Source organism: Lagenorhynchus albirostris, chromosome 10, assembly GCF_949774975.1.
Source record: "Lagenorhynchus albirostris chromosome 10, mLagAlb1.1, whole genome shotgun sequence".
Taxonomy (NCBI): Eukaryota; Metazoa; Chordata; class Mammalia; order Artiodactyla; family Delphinidae; genus Lagenorhynchus; species Lagenorhynchus albirostris.
The window spans coordinates 84,601,114-84,619,517 of record NC_083104.1 but is presented as its reverse complement, the minus strand read 5'-3'; the positions used below and the strand labels follow the sequence as shown (position 1 = coordinate 84,619,517).

Genomic DNA, 18,404 nt, shown 5'->3' with positions numbered 1-18,404 from the left:
CATCTTATTATTATTTCCAGGCTATATGATTGCCAGAAAACATTGTCGTGAAATAGAAAGAATGCTGGATTTGGAAACATCTGGGTTGGGATTATGACTGGGCTGCCTATTATCAGCATCCTGGGATGCAGTTTCCTGATCTGTAAAATAGGCTTATGATACATACTTTGCAGAGTTATAGAACAAATCCTGTAGGGTCTAGCACTATGCCTGGCACAGAGAAGGGATTTAAAAAATAATAGAATTATTATGGCAATTATTTTACCTTCAAAGAATGAAGAGTTAAAAAGAAAGTTCAGTATTGGACAAACAAAATTATATACTAGCAAATACCATTTCAAAAATACAAGGTATTATGGAAGCCTCTCAGAAAACTACATTGATATCCACTCTTAAGGATTTTCCTTCTTTAGAATTGTTCTCTCTCAAGAAAAGCAGAAAAAAATAAGAGTCTGTAACTCTTAACTATTATTTCAAAGCAAACACCATAAAAGTTTTTATGCCCCTCGCACAAAGATAATGCATTTATGCATGGAAGTAAAGCATAACTTCTGCCAACGCCCTGCCTCTATAAAGCAGGTGAATGTGTCATCCTTCTTTTGACTGCACAAACTGATGCAATCTAGGTTATTTGGGTTATAACTGAATATTTATCCAGAAGAACAAACAAATGGAATTCATTAAAATCTTTTTACAAGGAAGAACGATGAAGAAGAATTAGAGCAAAAACATTTTAGAAAACTGTAATAATTAAATCATTGATTATTGGCATAAGGACGGTCAAGGAGAGGATCCTAATTAAATAACAGTTTAATATTCTAAGAGACGGATCATAGATTGGTGGAAAAGGAAGGGCTAGCTAAGAACGGTGCTGTGCAACAGGTTAGCTAAGTATTCCAGTTGATTAAAGACACAAAGAAAAGCAACCAAGTGGTTAAAAAGTATGAAAAAATAGTATATCAAAGGGAGGACTTCTAAGTTTAATAGCAATGGAAACAAGTCCAATGGAAAATCTGAAGAGATACAAATGTAAAATGAAAAAGTTCTACCACCAAAGAAAATTGGCAAACGTGTTTGGAAAATATTAGCAACATATTTGAGAAACAAGTGTAATTTAAAACAACAATGCTCTTTTTGACTCAAACAAGGAAAGTCTGAAAAATTAAGAATGCCCTGAGCTGGTAAGGCATGAAGAGAAAAGGCAGGCTTATTAACTAGTTAGAGGGAATAAAAACTGGTTCATTCTAAAAAATGGACTGTAATATAATATATATTAAAGAATGGATGAATGAATAATGGACTCATTCATTCATTTAGTACCTCAAGTAAAGACGACTGTGCTAATCATATTTTTCAGTTCATGACACATGATATTCGGCCCAGGCAAAGCTACTTACTTACTTACTTACTTATTCCCTTTATCTCTGTTTCCCACTCTTATTTCCCCATCCTCCCCTACAGGCTACAATTTGAATGGTCGTGCAAAATATGTATTATATTGTATATGTGCATCTTTAGTTTATATAAACGGTATTGGGTCTCCAGTCTGTTTCTTACTCCTTTTCACTCAATACCCTGTTTTTAAGATGCATTTATGTTACCACGTGTACATCTAGTCCACTTCCTCTAACTGCAGTTTAGTATTCCCTGGTTCACCGCATTTTACTGATTCACTCTCCCAGTGGTGGACCCATAGACTCTGCCACAACAAGGTTTCTTTGATATACAAATAGGAATGGGAGTGATGGGTCGTGGCGTATTCATAAACCTCCCCTGACTAGTCACTGTCGGGTTCCTCTCTAGCGTGGCTGTACCAGCCACATCCCCACCACAGGCATGACTATTTCTATACCCTGATATCTCTGACAACATTCCGCGGCACCTTCATTTCTTTCTATCAGTCAAAAAGACATAGAGTAACACCTCATTGCTTTACTTTGCACTTTTCTGATAATTAACGTGTTTGAGCATATCTTCATGTGCTTATTGACCTTTGTGGATTCTTCTGTAAAATGCTAGTTCATATCCTTTATGCATTTTTATATTGGGTTTCCTATCTTTTTCTTGTCAATTTGCATTACTTCCTCCTATATGCTAGATAATATTCCCTTGTTGGTTGCCAATATTGCAGAATAGTCACGCAAACTGTCATACATCTTTTAACTTTGTCCATGGTGTCCTCCAATTAGCAGAAATCTTTAGTGCTGATGAAATCACATTCACCAGGGTTTTGTGTGTGTGTGTGTGTGTGTGTGTGTGTGTGTGTTGGTGGGGGGTTATTCTTTGAGCTGTACTTCTGAAGTGTTGTTTGAAGAGTCAGGAAGTGCCGCCAATTTCTAGGTCACAAAGATATTTACATTTCTTCTGTTACTTTTACAGTCTGACCTTTTTCATTTAGGCTATTAGTCCATGTGAAGCCCATCTTTATGTTACGATGTATGAGGTGTTAAATATGGGTAAAAGCATTAATTAGTTATACCCTGTTGCCAGTAATTCACCTATCTTACAGAAAAAACTCCAAAAACAGAGAAATTCTTAAGCAGAAAGATCACAGTTTTGGTTTTGACGGCAAAAAAAAAAAAAAAAAAAAAATCTGTGAACAGCCTAAATTCCAACAACAGAGAAATGGCTAAATAAATTATTTAAGTTAGTATTTAATGTAAGCATACTTTAAAATTATGTATATATAGAATCTGACATAATATGACTAATATAATAGATTAACAAGACAAAAAACAGGATGCAAAAATAATATATAGAATAATTATAATTATTTGTAAAAGTATGCTTAAAAAGATGACTGGAAGTTGGAACAACTAGATAGAAAATCAACAAGGAAATAGAAGACTCAAACAACATGATAAACCAACCAGACCCAACAGACATAGACAGAACACTCCACCCAACAATAGAATACACATTCTTCTCAAGTACATGTAGAATATTCTCCACAAACCAGTACAAACCATATGTTAGGCCATAAAATAAAGTTAAAAGGATCAAGTCATATAAAGTATGTTCTCTGACCACGATGAAATGAAATTAGATACCAATAAGAGGAGAAAGTTGGAAAATTCACAAATATGTAGAGATCAGACAACATACTTCTGAATACAAATGGTTTAAGGAGGAAGATCACAAGAAAAATGAGAAAATACTTTGTGACAAGGAAAAATGAAAACATAATATTCTGAAACTTACGGAATGCAGCTAAAACAGTGCAGTGCATAAAAGGAACACACCTATAATAAAAAAGATCTCAAGTAAAACACCGAACCTTCCACCTTATGAAATTAGAAAAAGAAGAGCAAACTAAACCCAAAGCAAACAAAAGAAAGGAAATATTAAAAAATTAGAGCTAAGATAAATGGAATTGAGACTAGAAAAACAAGAGAAAATCAATGAAAACAAAAGTTTGTTCTTTGAAAAGATTAACAAAATTTCCAATCCTTTAGCTAGACTAACCAAGAAAAAAGAGAAAAGGTTCAAATTACTAAAATCAGGAATGAAAAGGGGGACATTACTATCAATCTTACAGAAATAAAAAAGAACATAAGGAAATATAATAAATATTATATATCAACAAATTGATAACCCAGACGAAATGGAGAAATTCCTAGGAAGAAACAAACTAACAAAATTGACTCAAGAAGAAATAGAATATCTGAGAAGACCCATAACAAATAAAGAGATTTAATTAGTAAACAAAAAACTTCACAAACATTAGCCCAAGCCCAGATGGCTTCACTGGTGAATTTGACCGAATGTCTAAAGAAGAATCAATACCAAACTTCACAAATTCTTCCAATAAACAGAAGAGGATGGAACACTTCCTAACTCATTTTATGAGGGCAGTATTACTACCCTGATCCCAAAATCAGACAAAGACATCACACACAAAAAACTACAGACCAATATTCCTTATGAATATAGACATAAAAATCCTTAACCAAATATTAGCAAATACAATTTAGCAATATAAAAAATAATTATGACCATGACCAAGTGGGGTTTATGCCAGCCTGGTTCAATACAGGAAAAGCCATAGCGACAGAAAGTAGATTAGTGGTTGGCCAGGGGATGAGGGAAGAGGGGAATGGGACTGACTGCTAATAGTTACAAGGTTTCTTTTGGGGATGATGAGAATGTTCTGGAATTAGATAGTGGTGGTAATGGCACAACATGTGAAAATACTAAAAACCATTGAGTTGCACACTCTAAGAAGGTGAATTTTATGGTACATGAATTATATCTCAGTTAAGAGAAGGAGGAGGAGAAGGCTGGGGAGAGGAAGGAAGGGGACCTCGGTGACGACCGGAAGAAAAGATACCAAAACAGGTGTTGTCTTGAGGTGATGGGAGTGCAAGTGAGCGTCTTCTTCCTTCTACTTTCCTGATTTTTACCTTTTTAATGATGACCGTATATTGTTATTTATAATAATAATAAAATCAAATAATCTAAGTTCATACGAGCTCAAGCCATCCTTCTCTTTCTTGGGATGTGGTAGGAAATCACTACAGTGTAGGTAGCACTGGACTGAAAAGTGGGCTCTGTTAACAAAATTTTCCACTCTCACAGAGAGTGGAAATTTTCCACTCTCACAGAGAGTGGAAATTTTCCACTTTCTCAATTTTCCACTTTCCTCACTGGAGCAAAGGCTAAAAAATTTAGTGGTCTTGTTATTTCCACCCTCCACTGACCCTGCTGCCACCTCTAGCCCTGCCTTTCACCTGCCATAGCAGCAAACATCAGCCCTCTGCATCAGTTCCCAGCCTCGATCTATTTTCCAATTGATCCAATTTTCTGCTGGGTGGGAAATCCCTTCCTCCTGCTCCTAAGGTCCCAGTTACAGGGGTGATGTGCAGATTATTTGAGACATACATATACAAATAAAACATTATGCTCTGTGTACCAAGTTCTGAGAATTTAACAGCTGTTCTTTTTTTTTTTTTTTTTTTTAACCGTACGCGGGCCTCTCACTGTTGTGGCCTCTCCCGTTTCGGAGCACAGGCTCCTCCCGGACCGGGGCACGAACCCGTGTCCCCTGCATCGGCAGGCGGACTCTCAACCACTGCGCCACCAGGGAAGCCCACAGCTGTTCACTTTGAAAATTCTTTCAACAACGCAATAAGATAGCTACTACCAATATTATATCCTAGTGAGGAAACTAAAGAACAAAGAGATTGACTAACTTGCCCCAAGTCATTTAATTGTGTGTTTGAGCATCAGGATCTGAGCCCAGGCTGCCCTGCACCATTCACTCTTAACCACTTTGCTATAATGTCTCACTATAGGTCTTGTCCAAAAGACTTAGAGGTTTTATAAAGGCCCCTAAGCAGCTATCGATTTCTGGGTTACATACTCATAAAGTTGATAGTCTATTGTCCTTTCACTTACACAAACAGTTTGATATGTTCAAACCTTTGCTTCTTACCTGTTTGCTGCCAAATAAATTTAACAGTATTTGTACAGTTCCTGCTAACAATGCAGTCTGCAGGTTTCCTAGGCTAGGTCAACAGACGTGGAATGAGGCTTACTGGCAAAAGAACCTAGTAACCGAGACATCCCTTTGAGGGGCAGGGGGAGGATGAACTTGTAGTCAAAGCAATCAGCAACTTTCCCCAGAATAGCATTCTGTCTCTTTTGGGGGGTGACCAGAAAAGGACATGCACCTCAGTAAGTGACACCTCTGCTCTGGGAACTGGGAGAATGCCTTTGCAGGTCAGACCCTTCTTTAAAAAGTGATTAGGAGTTGGTCTCACCGAGACACCTGGGCAACACTGGCCCTGATAGCCTATTCCATATACAATAATTTGAGCCTGAAAAAGATGTAGAGGTAGTGTAATCAAAGTTCCCAGACTGGAGGTCCAGCCCAGGAAGCCCACTATTCAGCTCCCTTCACAGGTAACCAGTGGTGAGCCTGCCCCCGTCCATAAGTGCTTATGTATACATGTTTTTTCATAATAGGGCCATACTATATGTAATATTTATAATCTGCTTTATTTATCAAAAGTCCCTCTTATTATTTTAGTTTCTTCAATAGTATCACTTTTAAGACACAGTGGAATTATTTCTAGTGTTTAAATTGTTTTCAATTTTTCTCTTTTGTAGATAGTATTGCTGTGAATGAACATTCTCATAGCCATATCTTTTGACATATCAGTGATTATTAAGATCTTAGGCATATGGTCTCGGATGTGGAATTGCCGGGTCAAAGGGATGCACCTTCTTCAGTGTGATAGGAAGCTCATCATAGAGTTTTAAGCAGGGGAATGACATGAATTTTTAAAATATCAGTCTGGTACTAACCAGCCTGAAACTAACACAACATTGTAAATCAACTATTCTCCAACATAAAATTAAATTAAATTAACAAAAATAAAATAAAATATCAAGCTGTGTGCTGTAAGCAGGATGGACTGCAGGAAGCAAGCATGGAAGCAGGGAGGCCAGTTGTGCAGACAAAAGGTGTCTGTGACTTGCATTTGGTTGGAGACAGAGCAGACAGAGAGAAGTGGATGGATTCTGAAGGTGTTTTGGCACAGGATTTATTAATGGTTTGGATATGGGGGTTTAAGGAAAGAGAAGACTCAAGAGTGACCACCAGGTTTTGTTCAGTTGAGTGGAAGCAGCGTCATTTACCAAGATGGAGAAGGCTGGAGGAGGAACAGGTCTGGGGATAAGGTGGACTTGGCCATTAGGAGTTCTGTTTTGGCCGCAGCTTGTAATGCCTATTAGAAATCAATTCATGGGACTTCCCTGGTGGCGCAGTGGTTAAGATTCCATGCTCCCAATGCAGGGGGCCGGGGTTTGATCCCTGGTCAGGGAACTAGATCCCACATGCATGCTTCAACTAAGAGCTCACATGCCGCAACTAAGGAGCTCACCTGCCACAACTAAGGAGCACACATGCCACAACTAAGACCCAGTGCAACCGAATAAAAAAAAAATATATATATATATATATATATATGTCAATTCATGTAGAACTCAATAGTTGGCCCTTCTTAACCGTGGTTCCTCTGCATCCACAGATTCAACCAACCTTGGCTGGTGTAGTCCTATAGTATTTACTATTGGAAAATATCCATGCAGTTCAAACCGCATTGTTCAAGGGTCAGCTGCATATTAAGGACAGAGTGGGCCATTGGGCTGCATGCCGAGAGTTTGAGTACAATTGGCCATAGCAAAGCGACCACTGAATTTAGCAAACTGGTGACCTTGACAGGAGCAGTGTTAGCGGAGTGGTAGGGATGGGAGCTCCACTGAGAGACGATGGGAGGGGAAGGAACAGAGACAACGAGTGTGAGATGCCTGTTTCAAGGGGTTTAGCTGTTTAGACATTTGGAGAAATGGAAACATAAGAGGGCTTATCTGAACACTAGGGCGCGTGCGCACGTGTGTGTGTGTGTACATGTGGGTTAATAGGCAAAGACGAAATTTATGATACAGGAGAGAGAAGGACAGCTGCAGGAGGGAAGTCCTCAAGTAGGTGTGAGGTGGGATCCAGGGTGCGAGAGCAGGGCGAGCCATAGGAGCAGGGTCAGTGCAGCCCCTGTCAACTGTCACAGGAGTCAGGGAAGGATATGCAGGCACGGAGGCAGATGGGTTGAACAATTTGGTGGTAATGACTCTCCATTACTGAGTCCCGTCACTGCATTGTCAATGTGAAGATAATGTGAAATAGTTCACACAAAGTGCCTAATACTACACCTAACACACACTTAATAACATTCTGGATTTGGTCATGATTCTTCAACTATATTCAAGGCCCTCCCTACAATGTACCTTTGAAATCTTATGTTCTACTACTCTGATACACATACCCTGTACTCCAGCCAACTAAACTACACATTTGGCCCCAAGTAAACTAAAACAGCCCAAGCTGTCCCCTCTACCAGAAATGTCCTCCTTTCTCTTCTCTGCCTGATGAAATTCTGCCCATCTTTCAAAACCCAACACAAATGCCATCTCTGGCATGAAGCTTTCTATGATTCCCCCAATTAGATCAAATCTATATTTTTATTCTTATAACAGACATTCTGAAACAGTGTGCATGAGCAGTTTTAAGAATCTTCCCAAGTAACTTTTTCTACTGATAAAACACGCTTTTAATCACTTAGGTCAAAGACAAATTTATTCCTATTATTAAGCCCTCCTTACTCATATTTCTACCTGCTTTCTTGAGTAGGAGGAAGGAAAAAGTAGAAGTGGAGCCAGCATACTGAGAATCACATGTAAACTGTAGCATCTTACCTATGCCAGAAAGAGCCATGGAATTTGAAGGACTTTATTTCCCAACCGAAACTGTGGCGTTTCATTATAACTGTTGAAAAGATCATGCACTTGAATATCTATCTTGTGTGTCTTCACTGATACAATATTCAGAGCCACTATTCTATAGTACACTGTACCAAAGAAACCTGTCAGAGTATCCCTGATCTTAGTTGTTCACAGGCTTGTCTTTGCCACCACCTCATGTTAATATCATCTAATTTACACTGACTCTATCTTATCTATCTTTGTATCTCTTAATACCCAATACAATGTTTACACCTGGTAAGTTCTCATCAGATACTTACTGAACAAATGAATGAATGAAGGGATCTTTTGGAGAAATCCTGTTTAGCATTTTCAGTGTTAATTATTTTTAAAAGATCTAATGTCCATAGTTTAAAATCAGGATATACTCAAAGCTTCAAGTGAGATTGGAAACAAGTTGACAAGAAGGACCCCAATAATAATAATAGCAGAAAACATTGATCGATATGGATTATATTTACCCAGTTCATCTTGACAGAAGCTGCCTGGAGGATTGATATACTTCATGGTGCTCACATCCAACTTCCAGTTGTGTTTTGTGCATCTAACAGACCTGGATGAAAAATTATACTTAGGTTTCTGAAATGGTGAAAATAAAAATTCATCTTATTAGGCTTAAATGCATTATAAACAACTGTAGTTGGTTGAACATAAAATGCATGAAAGAAAAACTACTAATAGCTCATACTCAACTATCTAAGGAAATATAGATTAATCATCAGTAGGCAATTTTAAAAGTGAAGATAAATGCCATGTCACAAAATAATATGTGTTAGAGATCAACAGAGCCATCAGAATAAAGTCATCTTTAGGGATGGCTGTCATACAAAAGCTAAGTTGGTTAAGGTTCAACTGGGGCCAATATGAGGAAAGAATGCAGTCATTAAGACATACCTATGATTTATAATCACTTTACAACCCTTAGCCCCTAGTATAGTGTGCTAAACCTAAGTTCAACTCAAGTTTTCAGAAGAGAAAAGACTTCCTTAAAGTTTAAGATTTCAGAGCATGGTTGCCAGATAAAATACAGGATGCCCAGTTAAATATGAATTTCAGATAAATAAGAAATAATTTTAAAAACACAACTCACACAATATGTGACATATACTGGAAAGTCGTCATTTATCTGCAATTTAACTGAGTGTTCTGCATTTTTACTTGCTAACTCTAGCAACCCTGTTTCAGAATGAGAATCAGATTGCAGCAAAATAGAAGGCTTAGTAATTTTTTTTCTATTTCTTACCAGACCGTGAAGGGGGTTGTGGTGGTGGAAGGTGAGGCAAAGAAGTTCCATTTCCTCTCTATTTTGGTAGTGTTTCTCGTGAAGTTTTTTTTTTTTTCACAGTTAAAGAATTTTTTTTTTCAAACAAGTGTGTCTCAAACCGGAAACATCAGATTTTTTAATCTAACAATGTCTATTTTAACTTATATATCAGTAAATTACACTGATTTTCCCAAGCTTCATTGTATCAAGAATTTTTCACGCTCTTTTCTAGTAATAAGGCAAAAAACATATTCCGCACTTCAATTTATAGAGGATTATTCTGAAACATCTACTTTCTCATCAATGAGTAGCCAACAACATTTCAAAACTTGAGAACATTCCAAACGCAGCTATTCAACATGCTGGGTCATTAAAGGGGAAACGTGGCAGGATCTTAACTGTTCATAGGCAGCAAGTAGACAGGAGGGAGGCGACAGCTTCATGTGCAAAGAGGTTGGGAAAAGTTGTTAGATTTAGAAAATGAGAACCACAGCTTATGAGAGTTGCTGATGTTGGTTACGTGTGAAGAAGAAAAATGTAGAGAGGGTGGTAGAGGTAGGTCATTACTCTTGACTGTCTCCTAGGTGAGAGATTCCTCGGGTGAATTGCTACACAGAGAAGCAGTCAAATTTGGAGCGATGGATGGGGGAGTATAGGGTGTGAGTTCCTCTGAGGATGGTGTTTCAGCACATCAATGCTTGGTGAGCTGCATCTGGGAATAAAGCTGGGAGAATGTGCAGGAGATAAAGCTGGTTCCTCATGTGCCGGAGCACTAAGACAATTCCAGCTCTAGGTTAGCCTGCCAACAGAATACGGTGAAACTAGGATCAATCACCGCCAAGGCTTTGGGTGAAGGAGAGAAAGGCCAGCCTGTGGCAAAGCAATCACTCTGTTAAGATGAGCCAGCCAGGTTCAAGAACAATCTGAATTCCTGTAAATAACCTCTGTTCCTAAGCTACACTAGAAGCTCATGACAGAGTAATAACGATAAATGTAATTGACATTTATTGAGCACTTATCATATAGCCAGACACTGTTTTAAGTGCTTTATGTGTTTGAAATCACTTAATCCTCTCAGCAGTCAGACAGAGTAGGTAATACTCTCAATTTCACTGTATAGAGGAGAGGATTGAGGTCCAGAAAGGCTAAGAAACTTGTCCAAGGTCACGGAGCTGATAGGTGGTGGGGGCAGGCTTCTGAACAGGGCAGGTTGTGAGGAAAGATCATTGCTCCTAATCACAAAGCTGCAACACTTCCTTGAACGGCTGGCTCAGCGAGCACCACGTGAAAAGCCCACTAAGGAGAGAAAGGGAGAGAGGAAACGCGGAGTCCCCAAACCGCAACAGTCAGAAAACCTCAGGGTCCAAGAGTGCCTGCAGAAACTTACCAGTGACAGAACAAGCCATGTCTGAGGTTTCCCTGACTTGAATCCACTGAGAAGATGGAAGGGACTCCAAACAGGGCTGTCAGCAAATAACCATGAGGCGCTCCTAGAGTACAGCTGTCGCTAAAACTGTGTCCCATGCAATACTTGCAAGCTATCTATGCTAAAAATATATTAGTTATTTAACTGGGTGCCTTCTATTTGCCTAATCTAGCAACCCCATCGAAGGAGCCAAACAAGCTACAGGTGCAACAGTGTTTATCAACATTTAGAAATCTAATAGTGTGCGTCTGGGCCCTGAAACTAAGTATGCAGTGAAGCAAATCTGTGTGCAGGTGTAAGAACATTCTAGACTTGGGCGATGGTCTTCTATACGATTATAGCAGGGAGCTCTTAGAAAACTACACAGCTCCCTCTGAGTCCACCTGCACTAAACTGCCCACAGATGACCCGAGAAATCAGCTCAACAACACGGTGGATGTCAAGCCGGATGTGGGAATGGCTAAAAAGCACCCAGGTCAAGTTAGGCTGAAGCAGAGCTTGGAAAGGTGCGGTCAACCACTCATTCGTTGCCGGTGTTGACCATCAGGCTGACAAAGCATCCCTCACCCAGAACTCCCCCTGTCTCTGCCAGGCAGTGCTGCTATCTCTTTGGCAGTCACTGAAAACAAACAAACAAACAAAACCCACAACCATCCTGTCCTGGTATTGCTCCTGAACTGGTGAGGAAGGCGATCTATATTGTAGGCTTCATCAAGTGGGGGGAGACGGGTACCAGCACTAGTTCTTCCAAGAAATGATTAGAAGAGCTGCTGTTCAGGGCAGATACAGTTGCGGCTCTGCCATTTTGGGTTTTTAATCACCATGAGGCAGTCAAAGCAAGTCTATCTGCTCTCCAGCAGTGTTTGGATAAGGGCCTGCCCCACTCATACTTCTGGGGGAGTGGGAAAGGAAACCCAGGGGAGGCTTGAGTCCTGGAAAATAAAAGCTGTTACATACACCCAAGCACTCACTCACACACACACACACACACGTACCTTAGAAATTTCACTGTTTATCAAGCTAGGAATCAATTTTCAATTAGAGTTCTTAAGAGAGAGTGGGAAATTAAGTAAAGGTCATAATGTTTTGAGATCAGAGAGTTGCCTCAGTGAGCACAAGTAAAAGTTATGAATTTGCTAAAAGAAATAATTTGTCAGTTGGTTCATTTGATTTTCAATGAACACATCTCCTGCCACATCTAATTGTAAGAAGGGTCACCAGGGAGAAAGCAGAGGACGCGTGTTACCTTCCGTCTAAATCCTCGATGTCTTTTATGAACAGGCCTCCTTGGTGCTTGCACATATTCTTGCATGCTCGCAGGTGGCTCTTACTTTTATATAAGATGTAATCTTTGCCAGTGCTCTTATTTCGAACAAAATTGATCCCTTCCTTGAGATTGGCAACTTCAGCAGGTGAGAGACACAACAGGATCTCAGTTGTTTGTTCGATGCTATGAAAATGCGAACATTTTGAGAGGAAAGAGTGATACTGTTAGGTTTCAAGAGAGAACAATTTGGCATTGACACCTCAAAAACCTCTTTTTTATTAAAATACTTTTTAAGGCCATCCCTCCAAGTACCCAGGCCTGGTGGCACCTGATGGTGAATTTTCTCCCCTCCTTTCAATGTCCATCCTACTTGTTGAGGGTTTATCTCCACTTTCCCAGAGAGCTCATGCCCCTCTCACTTGCCTGCCCATGGTCTGTCGTTGCCTCTCTCTGGGTATTTCAGAAGAACTGCAGTTGCTCCTTCAGGTTCTATGACTCATTCGCTCTCAGGAGGCATTAGTCTGTGTGGATAAAGAGGGTGTGGGCCCAGCTCAGTATTTCCGTCCTACTGCTTCCTCCCCTACCATATCTCTCTTAGAAGCCAAATTTTATATTTAGTTTCAAGAACCCAGTCTGCTCTCCCCACCTCCATGCTTTTGTCTCTGCACCTGCTCTCCTTTCCCACTGAGAGTCATCCTTTAGGTTCAAACATAACTCAATCATCCCCTCCTTGGATAAGCCTTCCGAGCTACCCACCACCACCCCCACCCCGGCCCCCAGGTCAAATCTAACACTTCTTTTTTTTTACTTTCCAGGAGACATTGAAATTCATTCTTTCTTTTTCTTTTAGTGAACATCTATCATCTCATATAGATATAAAATTAAAGATGAGACCTCTTAGCTGATTTACTCAACTTTCATATATAATGTAGAGTAGTGTCAGTTATGCTGATCCTGTTGTACATTCTCAGTACTTATTTATCTTACAACTGGAAGTTTGTACCTTTTGATCACCTTCATCCAAATCCCCTTCTCTCCACCCCCTGCCTCTGGTAACCACAAATCTGATCTCTTTTTCTATGAGGTTTTTTTTGTTTGTTTTTAAAGTATAATCGACCTACAACACTATGTTAGTTCCCAGTACACAACATAGTGATTCGATATTTCTATACATTTAAAAACGATCACCATGATAAGTCTAGTTATCATAAGTCTAGCACTTCTCAATGTGTATTACTATTCTGTAGAACATGATAACCTAGTACCAGTGCACTGCCCTGCTTACTTGCACATAGATGCTTTTAAAAACACTCCCTCTGCTTTTCTCTTCCCACCACTTAGCAGACTATCTTTAAGAGCTAGCTACTTAAGGCTTGAACCAACTGCACGCAATCTGAGTAATTTATAAAAAGCTCTAGCAGCAAAGCATTTGATCTCTCATATTTTTTCAAGGAAAATACAAATGTTACATTTCTCAAACTCCAATCTTTAAACAAACTCTTGTTATGATGCAACTCTGAATCATAGTGGAATATAATTTTCGCCAAGAGGGATTTCAAAATAACTTTTGGCATATCCATGGTATGAAATCTGGGTGCATGTTTAATTCTACATTCCACTCCAAACCAAAAGTGGTCAAAATTCTCTTCATGTGTTAATTTAAAATTGATTTGGAGCTCATGTACATTTGTGGCACTCTCACTTTCATTTTTGGAAGACTGCAAATTTCTCTTTTTTCTTAAAGATCAGGTTTTATGGGGCTTCCCTGGTGGCGCAGTGGTTGGAAGTCCGCCTGCCGATGCAGGGGACACAGGTTCGTGCCCTGGTCCGGGAGGATCTCACGTGCCGCGGAGCGGCTGGGCCCGTGAGCCATGGCTGCTGAGCCTGCGCGTCCGGAGCCTGTGCTCCGCAACGGGAGAGGCCGCAGTGGTGAGAGGCCCGCGTACCGGGGGAAAAAAAAAAAAAAAAAAAAAGATCAGGTTTTATTTAATTAAATCTAATTAATTAATTGGCTGCATCAGGTCTTAGTTGCGGCACGCGGGATCTTTCATTGCGGCGCACGGGCTCCAGAGCGCATGGGCTCAGTAGTTGCGGCATATGGGCTTAGTTGTCCCACGGCATGTGCGATCTTAATTCCTTGACCAGGGATCAAATCGGCGCCCCCTGCGTTGCAAGATGGCCCACCAGGGAAGTCCCACAAATTTCTTAAACAGGAAATTAAAATAATATAAAAAACACATCATAATAGAAAATAACAGGGAAGCTACTTCCAATTTTCAACTAATAAAGGCAGAGCTCTATAATTGAGTATGATCCATTTTTTTAAAGCAGATTCTCATTGTCACTTCTGTTCCAAATTCCTGGTAATTCTGTTCACAGTAGACTTTAAATGTTTCCAAATATATGTTTTAAATGTATCTGATAGAAAGGATTCCATGTTAAGCCTCATGAAGTTCTTTTATCTTTGTTCTTATGAGTACAAATATCTGACACCAAGCCAAAGCAAGCACTGAGGCAATTTCTGGAATAATTAGCCTAAAAGTGTAAAAAGGAAACCTTTCTAAATATTTTGTTTTACCTGATTGAATGAACCAGTTAGCCAAAGTTCTGTGTTCGATTCTAAGGCTTTCCATGCACTGTGGAAAGCAGGTTGAACTAACTACATCTTTATCAATTCCTTGAAAACGTATATTGGAACCTAAAGCAAAATTTTAAAATGTGCACTCCTATATACATGCTTTTGTTATTTTTTAATGGTTAGTTTTTCCCAAAAGTCAATTTTTAAAGCTATTAAAAATTGGATTGGATTCCATTAAAATCAGGAAAGTAAAATTATAGTCAATTCTGGCTTGGGTATAAATAAAATATTTAAACTAAAATGACGTGAGTTTTAGTACACCTACTTTTCAACATTTCATTATTTTTTCAAATACTTTAATGTTTGTGAAAAAATAATTATTAAAAAATACACAAAAGCATTTATATTTTACATTTTTGCCTTTTGCCTCAGACTTGGTGGCATGGCATTGCAGTGCAGCATCCTGTCTTTAAAATTTTGATATTTTGTTTGTCATGAAATTTTGGCTTTAGCTTTGATTTTTAAAAATATTATGTTAATGATATTCATCTTGATTATATTCATCTCATGAAGCCAGGAATCCTCCAGAAGTTTAAGCTCTGAGAAAAAGGGCTAGAGGAAGAAAAGGCAACTCACTGAGAATTGTCAATCTATAAATGCATTTTGCTACCCATAATTTCTTTTTTTTTTAACATCTTTATTGGGGTATAATTGCTTTACAATGGTGTGTTAGTTCTGCTTTATAACAAAGGGAATCAGTTATACATATACATATGTTCCCACATCTCTTCCCTCTTGCATCTCCCTCCCTCCCACCCTCCCTATCCCACCCCTCCAGGCGGTCACAAAGCACCGAGCTGATATCCCTGTGCTATGCGGCTGCTTCCCACTAGCTATCTACCTTACGTTTCATAATTTCTTAATTAGATTAGTTTTGTTTTAAATGGGAAGATGTTCAGTATTCTGTTCACAGGGATGTAAACTCCATGAAAGCTGAGGTATAAAGTGTCTGTCACATGGTAGGTGCCCAGTAAATATCTGGCTAATGAAGGAATACACTCACAAGAATGAAATATGTACTGCATGTAGACAAATGATGTGAAAATGCTTCCAAAGGTCACAGATCTGTTAAGGGAAAAATCAAATTAATGGCACATACAAGTTTTGAAAAGCAACTTAGGGGAATTCCCTGGTGGTCCAGTGGTTAGGACTCAGCAGTCTCATTTCCCGGGGCCCCAGGTTCAATCCCTAGTCGGAGAACTAATATCCTATAAGCCGCGTGGCGCAGCCAAAAAAAAAATAATAATAATAAAAAGCAACTTAGGAGCGTTGTTGTTGTTGTTGTTTTTAATCCCATGAAAAAGCAGAGAGTATTTCCTCATTTATTCAAATAATCTTGTTTGCTCTTTATTATGGTTTTGAAAATTTACTTTTTCAAAAAATTACTTTTTCAAAAAATTTACTAGCTAATTCTTAGATATTTTATAGCTGTTGCTGCTATCGTAATTGGTATCATTGTAATTTTATTTTTGGATCAGTTATTCTTGGTAGAGAGATGTAACAAATTTTTTAAAAATTGCTTTACTGCACTTTAATTGTTTTACTACATTTAATGCAAAACTGATCATCTTAACCATTTTTAAGCATACATTTCAGTAGTGTTAAGTATATATGCATTGTTAAGTGCAACAAAATTCCAAAATATTTTATCTTGCAAAACCAAAACTCCATACTCATTATATAACAACTCCCCATTTCCCTCCCCCCGCCAAACCCCTGTTAACACCATTCTACTTTCTGTTTCTATGAATTTGACTACCTTAGCTACTTGATATAAGTATAATCATACAGTATTTGTCTTTTTGTGATCGGCTTATTTCATTTAGCATAATGTCCTCAAGGTTCATCTATATTGTAACTAACATGTACGAACAGGATTTCTTTCCTTTTTAAGGCTGAATAATATTCCATTGTGTGTGTGTATCATATTTTGTTCAGAAAATATTTGCAAAAGATATATCTGATAGAGGACTGTTATCCAAAATATACAAAGAACTCTTAAGACTCAACAACAAGAAAACAAACAACCCAATTAAAAAATGGGTCAGAATGGGGAGTGGCCAAAATGGTGGAGTAGGAAGAACTTGAGCTCACCCCCTCCCATGGGCACACCAAAATTACAACTATTTACAAAGCAACTATCAATGAGAAAGACTAGATGACTAGAAGAAAAGATCTTCTACAATTAAAGATATGAAGAAGGAATCACAGTGAGACCAGTGGGAGGGGTGGAGACATGGTATAGCAAGACTGGCCAACACCAGTTCCAGGAAACCTTTGGCTCCTCACCAGTGGGTCAGCACGAGCCCCAGGACCCAGCCTCACCCACTAGAGGGCTGACACCATCACAGAAACCCTGCAGCTCGTCAGCCACCTGCCCTCGGATCCAGCCCCACTTGCTAGTGGGCCAGCACTGCTTTGGGACCCCCTGGGGCTCTGTAGCCAGCAGCCCCATGACTCAACCCAACCCAATAGCTGGCAAACTCCAGGACACCTCAAGGCCCTCAACCCGTGGCACTGGATCTGGACCCACTCACCAGTGCTTTAGCACTAGTGCTCGGATCACCAGGGCTCTTCAGTCAGCCGGCCTGTGACCTAATCCTGCCCATTGCTGGCTGAAACAGCCCCATGACAACTTGGGTCCCCCAGGCAGCCACCCCAAGTTCTGGCCCTACTCACTAATTGGTCATCACTAGCCCTGGGATCCGGCCTCACCCAACAGGGGCCTGACTTCAGCCTCTGGAACATTACAGCCACTCAGCCAGCTACCTGGGAATCTGGGCCCACCCACCAGTAGTCCAGCAGTAGGCACAGCACCCACCAGGGCTCTTCAGTTAGCTTCCCCATGCCCCAGCCTCACCCAACAGCTGGCCAACACCAGCTCCAGGACACCATGGGACTGTCATCCAGTCACCCTGTATCCAGCCTTATCCACCATGGGACTAGTACCAATCCTGGGAACCCCATGGTCCCACAACCAGCCACCCGGGACCCAGTGATCAGCTACCCTACACCAAGCCCTTTGGAACAGCTGTCTGACATCAGCTCCAAGACATGTTGGGCCCCTAAGCAAGCCACCCTGAGATTCGTCCACACTTTCCAGTGGGCCAGCACTAGCCCCAGGACTCCCCGGGGCTCTACAGCCTCCTGACCCAGCCCCAGGCAATAGTTGGCTGACACCAAGTATAGGACACCTTGGGCTCCTCAGCCAGCTGCCCAAGGATCCAGCCCTCCACACCAGTAGCCCAACACTAGCTCCTGAACCCTCTGGGGCTTTGCTGTCACCTGCCCAGTGTCCCAACCTCACCCAACATCTGGCTCACACCATTTCCAGGATACCTTGGACACCTCAGCCAGCTGTCCTGAATCTGTACACTCACCTGTTGGCCAGCACTAGCACCAGGAACTGGTCTCACCCACCAGCAAGCCAATATCAGCCCTGGAAACCTCACAGCCTTGTAGCCTGCAGCTAGCCACCCTGGGACCC

The 18,404-nt window shown here is 40.2% G+C and overlaps 1 protein-coding gene across 10 annotated transcripts in view; it reads right to left on the bottom strand.

Annotated features, from left to right (window-relative positions):
* The window catches only part of LOC132527646 (cytidine monophosphate-N-acetylneuraminic acid hydroxylase), a 257,079-nt gene that overhangs the window by 43,082 nt on the left and 195,593 nt on the right, over positions 1 to 18,404 (bottom strand). For 9 of the 10 annotated variants that reach the window (XR_009543036.1, XM_060163555.1, XM_060163556.1 and 6 more), the window contains 3 exons: positions 12,703 to 12,800; positions 12,259 to 12,462; positions 8,784 to 8,875 (listed from right to left, as the gene is read on the bottom strand). Coding sequence is in view for 9 of the 10 variants with exons in the window: in XM_060163555.1 (XP_060019538.1) it covers positions 8,784 to 8,875; positions 12,259 to 12,462; positions 12,703 to 12,710 (304 nt within the window). In the remaining variant the exon portion in view is untranslated. Of the gene's footprint in view, positions 1 to 8,783; positions 8,876 to 12,258; positions 12,463 to 12,702; positions 12,801 to 15,920; positions 15,983 to 18,404 lie in introns of all 10 variants that reach the window. The other variant, XM_060163552.1, reaches the window with a different exon arrangement.